General features: G+C 40.1%; 1 protein-coding gene across 1 annotated transcript in view; it reads left to right on the top strand.

The window, feature by feature from the left end:
• Positions 1–239: 239 nt before the first annotated feature.
• The window catches only part of LOC306712357 (solute carrier family 12 member 5-like), a gene marked incomplete at both ends in the record, with an annotated part of 30,420 nt that continues 20,114 nt past the window's right edge, over positions 240–10,545 (top strand). The window contains one exon of the mRNA XM_079181599.1: positions 240–294. Within this exon, the coding sequence (XP_079037725.1) occupies positions 240–294 (55 nt within the window). The remainder of the gene's footprint in view (positions 295–10,545) is intronic.

Genomic DNA, 10,545 nt, shown 5'->3' with positions numbered 1-10,545 from the left:
CACATGGCATCACGCAACAGACAAGACAAGTCAAAGAGAGGATGAAAAATTGCCTCTTTTTTTTTTTACTGAGCTACGAAAAGAGGCAGTGAGACGCAAAAAGTAGAAGCAGCATCTCACGGTTGGCTCCGGCCGACACAGCATCCAGCTTTTCTTTTCTAAGCAACGGGATCAGGAGCCGTGCACAGAGTGCACAACCTGAGGAGAGAGAGAGAGAGAGAGAGAGAGAGAGAGAGGGGATGCTGAACAACATGACGGACGGCGAGGAGGGAGAGGGGGGACCCAACAGCCAGGGTGAGTGACAGAGGATTGAAGGTATTCCAGTGCACACGTGTGAGTCGGGTAAAGTTAGAGGAATGTCATTTCATCTACATTTTATTGTTTGTGAAGAGAGAGGGATGGAAAAGGGGGAAACTGTCCACTCTGGTTAGTCTGAGGTTGATGGGACGCAGATATTACACACATGTTGAGAGAATGGAAACAACATGTTCTCCAGTCAAGCATCTGTCCGCTGCATCGCGCCTTCACTTGGCTCTCACCCCACTGCACCCCCTGGGGTTGTTAGACCCCCCCCCCCCCCCCCCCCCCCCCCTCTTTTCTGCTGTTCATGGTCAGGTGGATGGGTAAATCTGACATCTTGGTGCATTAGATGTGTTTCAGATGTGGCCCCGGTGCCTACATGTTCACATGTCTGTTTCCAGCAGACGGAGTGCCGCCCCTGCAGAGCGTCTTCCATGTCTCTCTCCATCAAGAACATCTCGCCTGGGGCAATATCTGCCATTCATAATGGTGTGTGTGTGTGTGCATACAGTCCAAGTGTTACCAAATATGTCTTCACCTTTCCATATATATATGTTTATATGTTTAAGGTGCAGAGCAACACGTGCAGTTTGCTTACATTAGTTATAAACTAGAGCTGCAACAATTGCTTTGCCCTTCCTACATAGTTGCACCTTCTTTGTGTAGTTCTTGATAGATAACTACAGCCAGTTGTTGTATGTGTCCGGCAGTTCGTAAAAAAAAGTCAAAACCACTTAGCACTTAGTCAACATCATGGTTGGCCCTCAACAAAACCACAGCCATTAAACCACAACCTGGTGTCGAACACGCGGTCTCACAGCTGTCAGTTTGTTGGACCCATCCACCTTCCCTCCCTCTAAAATTGTTATTCTTGAATATGAAATACTACGTGACTTTCTCTGACTGTTGCATTTAATTTGCAGAAAGTTATCTGTTTGAGAATCCATGTGCAGCCAAGTCTAATGTATATTTGGAAGAGCAAAACTTTTCTCCCACTGGAGGATTTTATTCCGTTTTATTCCCCTAAAAACATGGTAGGTACAAACAGGTAGGAGGAAAAATCTGTATGTTTTTAGTTTCGGGTGAACTATCCCTTTAAACACATCGTCCCAACATCAGTTTCCATTTTTACTCTGAAGATTCCCAAATCTATTTCTCATTTGACTCCAGAAACATAAAACAGCTGATCAAAACACAATCCTACATCCATTACAGATGTTAAAAACGTCAAAACTTTCTTCAGTTAAACTCAGATCAATCTGAAGCCGTTATCATCGGTCCAGACGCCTCTAATGATCTCTCCCCTTTTGCATCAAAGCCCAGTGCAGAAATCTGAGTGCTATCTTTGATCACAAGCTTTACTTTGAAGGCAGATGTTCATTTGTGCTTTCTGCAACTTCAATAGTTCAGAAATCTTTTTTATCTGCTAACAATGTATAAACTGTCCTTCACGCCTTCATTATATTCTGCTTAGATTACCGTGACTCGCCATATTAATGATTTTGATGATATTAATGATGACCGTTAATGATTACTTTTAAAGCACATCAGGGGTTGACCCCTGATTATATTATTGACTTACTAACCCCTTATGGCCCTGAATGCAGCCTGAGATCCTCCAACAGAGGTCTGCCGGTAATTCTTAGGTCAAGGTTAGAAACCAGAGGAGACGAGTCTTTTAAGTCACGGACTCTGGAACGCTAGCTCTGTTTCTTCTCTCTTAAAAATGTTTTTTTTCATAATTCCTTTCTCTGAATCGGTCATTCTTCTGCTTTAACTATGTTTTAGTAATTCATACTTTTCATTATTACTGTATCAAGTCTGTGATTCATCACTATCTGTTAATGTCTCTTGCTTCTTATGTCCACGTGAAGCACTGTCTAACTTGAAAAGTGATCGAATAATATATATTATTAAGACTACAAGGACAATTACAAATTCAGTCCTCAGTGATCGTCCTCCATTTTCTCAGAGTTTACCTTTGATACCAGCTTTAACGCATCTTCTCAAGCGAATATATACAGAAAGTAGTTTGTAATGCACTCACGCCAGTGCTGTGTGTGTTTTTTGAGACTGAATCTATCTAGTAATAAAACAAAAAAAACACATCTGTTGGAAGTTATAAAGCCCAGATGTCACTAATAACATGACAACAGACAGTGACAGACAGTGTGCACGGTTAGCTGTTAGCTAAACACACTCCTGCTTTGAGCTTCATGCTAACAGGCGTTGGCATGTTTACTAACCTAGTTTGGCTTGTTAGCATGCTAACATTTAACAAATAGTTAGCATAAAAGGGTGATTGGTATGTCATTACCTTTTGCTAGGAACTAAACATAAATTACATGTTCGGTAGCATGACGCAGATGCAAAAGACAGGAGTTTCAACTCAAGTGCATTAGACTAGACAACAGGGGAACAATTACTGGTTTAAAGGTCCTGATTTGGGTTTAACTATTACATCACAGGGGTGAATAATGAGGTGGCATTTGAGATGATAGAGAACAGAGCAAACCGAACGAGCGTGTACTAATGACTAAAGACCATCTCATTACACTCTGGCCTCTTTTAACAGAGCGGACGAGATGACGGATTTATGAGCTCACTGGAGGCTGCAAACACAAACAGCAATTCCCTTTTCTCATAAATTACTTTCCCATTCAGTTCCATATTGATGTGCCTACACTCCTTTAAGTTCTGTTATGAATCATAAATTACCTTTTAATACATTCTAAAGATTGTGTATACGTTAAGAATTCAATGTGTTTGGGAGCAACATCACTCTTCACCGTTTAAATTTGAAGACCGACTGACAGAAGAATAAAAGATGTTGCTTCGCTAAAATTTGCGATTTCAAAGTATACTCAGAGTTTCCAGTTTATTAGGTTTATTAGCGATATAAATATACCCTATTACAAACAAAGTCACTTAAATATACGTGTGTAAGTATTAGAATGATCAAAGTGTGGAAAAAAAGTAATAATGGCACCATTCTTATGTTTATATATTATTGAAATATTAGAGTTATTTTAGTGCTGCCAAAGTGGAGCTAATTTAACTACTTTATATTCTGTTGGGTGGTTAAATACATATATAGTAAAAAATATAAAAGTGCATTTGATGGAAATACTCAAGGGAAGTAAAAGTAAATGGATCCAGACTTAATATGAAAAAAACCTACAAAGTTAATACAATACAATCTATTACAACACAACTACATAGTTTAGTGTCCGTGAGCAAGGCATCTAATCTTCAACTATCCTGAGTGCATCGGCAGGCCGTCAAACCAACAGTGGAGTCTTTAAAATGTTTGGAACAGCAGTCACTCACTCCACGTTCACAGCGCTGTTGGGTCACAATGGAGCTGAAGCCACCAAAACACTGCTGGTATCATCTGGAGCAGCTGGTGCAGGAGATAAACAAAGGTCATGTCAATGTTACGTTTTTGGTGGGGTTTATACGAAACCATGTAATGACACCATGTGTGAGTAATGCAGGGTCAGATGTGAGGGTTTTATTAAAATACAGGAGCTGACAGATGAAAACAAATACTGCAGGAAGATGCAAAACAGAAAAACGTTAACAAAAAGCAGACGAATAAATCCACTTCTTTGTGGCTTTGGAGATGCAGACTGTTTTCGGATGAAATTTTGAATTTAAACATTTACAGTAAAGTAATTTGAGAGTTGAAGTGGTGTCATCACACTGCTGATTGTTTTTGCATGGTCTGTGACATATATTTATGAAAACAATTATGTAAATGTGGAAAATGCAACGGTTTAATTCATGATCCATTATCATGTATTGCTTTACAATGATACATGAGTGGTTTTTTTAATCAAGTAATCCAGCATTTACAAGGTTCAACATTATTGTATTGTCATTGAACAACAAGAAAATACAGATTGTCGTCCCATTTTGCTACATAACAAAACAAAATCATAAACACCACTGGCTCCAAAAACTTTTCATGTATGAGATTTGTCTTTTATAACAAGTGTGTATGTTAGATATTTGGGACTAATCATTTTAACATCTTTTCACACATTTGTAAAAACTCAATGGCAGGTTTCACCCGTCGGTGTCCTCGTCATTGCGGTCGGTCAATACGATCTCTGAGGACAGATGTTCTGTTTAGACTGGGAGATCAGTTCACACACACAGACATAGAATAGGAGTGGAACCGGCATTGAAATGTTTTCCGTGGTCATTTGACTTCAACAAAAGAAAATGGCATTTGTTGTTAGTTTTTAGGAAGAGAGCGGAGCCCCGAAGACGAATGTCCGGCTGGTTAGCTAGGTAGCTTGCCTTTCTCTGGAATGGTGGGGAATGAGGCGTCGAGACCTTAGACCCAGCAGCCCGCTGTGTAGCATTAAAGCATGGTCGAATTAGCAAGCTAGCTAAGTAGCCAGCTGCCCGCTAGTTCGCTCGATTGCTAGCTGATTCCACCATGCTTTAATGCTACACACCCGAACAAAGTTGTCACTCATCTGGCGATAGCATTTTGCTTTTCTACGCTGCGATTATAGTGAGTGGATGAAGCATCAAGTTGTTAAATTTGACCCATTTACTCTGGCTCGCTACGCTTCGTAACATTTCTACTCCACTGCTGGTTTTAGTCGTTACTGCAAAGCCTCACCTCAGTGAGTCCGCGTCTTGTCATAAATCGGTTTAGTATATATGGTATATAGGAATTATAGTCCTGTTTTATTTCTACTGTGTGCACACACACACACACACACACACAGTATATACGGTATGAAATATCATTTTGGTTGTGCTGATAGCAAAACTGCTTTAATTGCCTGGAGCTAGAGAAACTGTTTAACTGAACAACAGAAAAGCAAGACTATGGACTCTTCACAATATTGTTACCAGCTGTTTATATTAAGGTCGTTGTAATATGTTAATAGGTGATAAAGCTTTCATAATGTTTTTATGTGTTAGTAAGACTATATAAGTGTTAATAATAGCATCATAGACATTATAAAACATTTATAATTGTTTATATTAGCAACACACTAGTATTAACTTTAACTAACTTACCTATTATTTCCTTATTAAACCTTTTTAAAAAGCTTTTTTGTTGCTTTATAGAGCTACATGTGGTCAAAGTTAATAAAATGTGGGAAAAAAAATGACATTAAAATCAAACATTTTAGAGATGAAGCACAAAAACACAGAATGTTTTAACTTTTCATCATTTCTGGGTAAATGGCAGCCACATGTATCCACAAAGAGAAAATTCTCTGAATCATTTTCTCAACCTTGACCACATGTAGCGCTCATTCCAGATGAACGGAGTAAGTTAGTTACACTCAATACATGTGTTTGTAATGCTGTTATAATAAATCATAAGAAACATAAGGATTTTATTAAGCACTCTATAAACTAATAACAAGTCAAAGCGCATCCTCTGGAGAACCTGAATATCTGTTGCAAATCGCGTAGCAGTGCATCCAATTGTTGGCTATATATTTCACTCTGAGACACAAATACCAACTTTATGGTAGAGAAAAAGTCACAGGGTTCATAGCCCGCAGGATTTATTGTGTGTGGATGATGAATGTGTACTACATGTATTGGTAATCCATCTAAGCGTTGTTGAGATCTTTCAGTCGGGACCAAGTGGTCAATTTACTGACCTGCTTTATTTGAAAAGGTCTTTAGACGTAACATTGACGTGTAATTCACAAGAAGATTAAAGAGTAGCAGAAATATGTCTCTCTTTAGGATATGTGTCTAACTTTAGGATACATCAGGAGTGTGATGACATAGTATAAAGAAAGGGGTAGCAGTAGATGTGTCAAACACAGGTTTGTGTTCCAAATGTTGAGTTATTTTTAAGTTAGTTGGTGATGTTTGTGAGGTGTTTTTATTTGTGTTACGTCATACTTATTTTAAGCCCAACCACGATGTTTTTCCTAAACCTAACTACGTTTTTTCTTTGGAATTCACAATGTTAGCCGTGATTTTACTGCGACCGCACTGGAGCGTCATAGTCCGACACGCTGGGCTACACGGTGCGTTAGAAAGTGATGTCAAAGGTCCTGAAGGTTCAGTATGTGACGAGTTGGAATGAGAACGTGATAGAATATAAGATAGTATAGGGTGAACTTCATTCATCCCTAAATGGGAAACTGGTTTACCACCATAAACAAAGACATACACAATACATTGACAGAGACAAAGACACAATATACACAATAATATAATAATGTCATGACCCTGTATATTTATCTTCTGACTGATACTCGGGGTCTCAACCTCCAGGTTGGGATTAACTGTCGGTGGCTTTATTGAAATAAATAAGTCCGAACTGGAACGTTTTAACTAAATTGCTTCTCAGTCAAAAGAGTCGCTCTTTCTCTCTTGCTCTCAGGTGAATGATTAACGGCTGACAGGGAACAAATCAATCGATTCAACTTAAAGGAATATTCCAACAGTCTGGGAGAATACGCTGGTTTACTAGAACAAGATGAGGTGTAAGCTAATAGTATTCTTTTTCATTTTTGACTGAGGCTCATGCTTCCAGTCTTTATGCGAAGCAACAATAGGATTAACACATGTAGGACTTATGGGAAAGAAGGTAAAACAATATATACAGTGTTCCTATAAAAGGAATATTCTAACATTTTGGGAAATACCGTCATTCCCCATCTTGCCTAGAGAAGATCGCTACCACACACCTCCTGCCCTCCATGACACAACCACAGACCTGCTGAGATGGACTTAATCTGCTTGCCAGATGTCGTTACCTCATCCACCGCTGTTTGAATCTGAATCAATTTGTGTGATTGCCCATACGTTAATGCAGAGTGTCCCCGCATTGTAATTTCTCTGAGAGACGAAGGGTCACCTGACACATCCGCGTAAGAGGAAGAGTGATGCACACACAAAACCTCCTTCTCAACCCTATGCAGATGATGAGTTACTCCAGTATATTGTGTTTTTGTCTGCGTAGAAATTGTGTTTTTGTCTGCGTAGACCTGAGCGGTCATGTAATTGTGGATCAGGAATTATCTCATGGCAGCAGACCGCTGCATTATTTAAAGCTGCTCTCTAAATGCCATATAAAGGATTTTCATATTGCTGCTTCTCTGTAATTTCACTGATGTGTCCTCGGCTGATTTACAGCTTTAATAAACTGGCTCAGGACAGGAGTCGCACTGTGCATTTGTCAGCAGCAACACTGATGTAGTTTTGACGTGTCAGATTCACCCTTTACCTTCCAGAATGTGACGGATGTGTACAACCGAGGGCGGGTTTTAAATAGTGAGCAACATAAGACTATACGTTTACACACAATGCACAATGCACAAAATATTCTGTTTTTTTGTCCTTGTTCGGGAACAAGGCAATATTCCTACTAAGCTGCTTACATGGCTCGTGAAAATAAACGGTTTCCCGTGTTTGACTCAACACTTTAGCATTCATTTGGAGTTGTGGGTCCGACCACCTGATGAATGAGTGAGTCCAATATTCACTCTTTTTGGTCTCTAGCCAACCCCGTACTCATTGTGTCAAATACAACCCTTTCATCTAATTACATTACATTACAGTCATTTAGCAGACGCTTTCAAGAGAACTACTAGTCACCAGAAGTCATAAGTGCATCTCCTTTGTTAAACAAGCATCTACGAGCATAAACCAGAGCAAACGTACAGTGCAGAAACAAACAAAAACAATAAGTGCAACAAAGTAACATGAATACAATAAGTGCTGAGTGGAAAGCTCAGGGTAGCACTTCTTGAAGAGGTGAGTTTTCAATCTCAGTATGAAATGTACCAGGCTGGCAAATATTTTGATTGTAAACACAACCGGTTTCCGATTACGCGCTCTGATCAACCCGAACCCAAAGAGTAAACATTGACATTTTATTATGTCAGTCGTTAGTAGTTAGTTTCTTCGTCAACCGCGCTCTTTTCCTAAACCTAATTAAGTGATTTTGTTTCCTAAACCTAAACTCTAAAACCATAAAACTTTAAAAGACGGAACGTTTATTTTGAAAAGACACTATGCATGAAACAACCGTATATTCCCACGCCGTCCAAAAAACGACCAAAACTGACGCTAGAAGGGTCAAGTGGTGCAACACTATGAGAGCGGTGAAGCAAAACAGTTAAGCTGTGGCCCTAACAAACCAAACAAAGAGTTTAAAGAAGCTACAGGAACTTCAGTAGAGCCGAGGGGATCTGCAGGGTCGGTGACGATTGTCTTTGGGTTTGTCGACACCTTTCACACGTAGTCATTTGAGCAAAATATTGATAAGAGCAGCTTTAAGATTCTTTTGGTCATAAAAGTCTCGCATTAACATACGGAACTATCATCACTTTCTACAGCACTTTTCAGTGACATGGGTCTTTGGAGGCTTTCATGGCTTTACTGAGACCGTTTGAAATCCAGGAGCAGAGCCACTGGGAACTGGGGAAGGAGAAGTGGGAATAGTGATAGAGCTCTCCTCTAATCCAACATATCTACCATCCACTCGTCTCAGATTGGAGAAGATTATTAAAAACAGTGCGGTCTAATCTTCCTCATCACTTTCCCTCCCACAGCTCACTCTTGGTGGTCCAGTCACTTATTTCTCTGTGCCTGGAACGAAACAGCTGCTGGAAATATTCTTTCTGCATGAGCACCAAATACTGCAGCTGGAAATATTCCTCAACAAAATACACAAATTCCTCCTGTTTGCGTAACATTAGCTTGAAATCGCGGAGATGATGAAGCCATATATTTATTTATTTTTGATTAAAGTAGTCGAGACCTGTTTCAGTTGACTTGAGTCTGAGAGCAACACAAACAAGATGGGGAAGTTTGAAAGTTAAGACGGACTAATGAATTGTTGAATTTGGTCTTTTCATTTGTTGACAATTGCCATTGTTATCCTTACGTACCCTCAAGACACAGATGTCAAATGTTGGCAGATGGATCTGAGAAATGTGTAGAATACAAATGTGAGGTAAATATTTATCAAACGTGTATAACCTGCAGTACAGCACTTTTATAATTAACTCGGACACATGAGGGAAATATTTGTATTTTTGAAAATGTCCTGGTTTTTCTCTGTGAAACTTTAAAACTTGTTGCTGCGTTGTCGCCTGCAGCTGTTTACTTTATCATTATCATTTCTCTCTTTCTTTCCCAAAGTAGCTTTTCTTCTTTACCTGCGTCTGAGTTTTGTATCAATGCCCGCTCAAAATCCCTTTCTTATACATGACGTGGTCAAATGAACCTTCATACATCCTTTAATGCATCTAGCTGTGGATGAATCATCAGATGTTCCCTTGTTGGGGAAGTTGTGGAGAACGCTCAGCAGCTGCCTGGTCCGGGGTTTGTTTTCATCCCAAAACACACAAATAAGCTCCTAAAGTCCCATTCTTGGCTCGTGGTTTATATAAAATCAATCGAACACTCTTGTGTCATCTAACTGGAATCGAGTCGATACTTTCTATAGGTGTATGTATCTCTAATCCTGCTTGTGAGCACATAATCGGTTCAGTACACAGTACAGCATGTACTAGCAGTTCAGTCCCATAGAAATCTATTGTCATTGTTGTTACTTGCTGCCCTGAATCTGCACCGTGCTGAGCTTTATCGCCGGCTGAAGCTCAAAGGGAGGAGAGTTAATCTTCCTGACCCGGTGACTGAGGGGCTTCAAGACCTGAATTAGGACAAACAAACACATGCTGCGTTTATATAGCGTCTTTCTACTTTACGGGACAAAGCGGTTTAAAATGTGCTTCTAATTCACATGTGCATTTTCGCGTGCCCTTCGGGACCAGCTTGGGGTTCAGTGTTTTGCTCAAGCACTTTTTGACATGTGCATGGAGTCTGGTATCGAACTGCCAATCTTGTGATTAAAGGACATCCTGCTCTACTTTCTGAATCCAACTTCGTCCCCAGGCAGCTCCCTACTATGCCTAACTGTGAAGTCTGGCCCTGGTGGTTTTTTTCACTGCTGTTTGTGACCATGAGGAGCCCTGACTTGTGGGACGCAATTAGGTACAGACTGTATATAAGACGTGAACGTAGTCATCGTGACGTCACCCAGTGCTTTGTGGACTGCTGTTATGAAGCCTTGAGTTTGCCGTTTTGGCCGTCGTCATCTTGTTGTTTTTTTTTGCAACCAATGACCAGAAGTGACCATATTAGGACACCGGAGGAGGGACGTTATATACGGCTCTGGTAGCGACCTGTCAATCACAAGTTAGCCCCGCCCTAAAGCATCCCCTGCTTTATGGT

This window comes from Pholis gunnellus (genome assembly GCF_910591455.1).
Source record: "Pholis gunnellus genome assembly, chromosome: 2".
In the NCBI taxonomy this organism is placed as follows: Eukaryota; Metazoa; Chordata; class Actinopteri; order Perciformes; family Pholidae; genus Pholis; species Pholis gunnellus.
The sequence above is the reverse complement of the archived record's forward strand: the minus strand, read 5'-3'. Positions and strand labels throughout refer to the sequence as shown.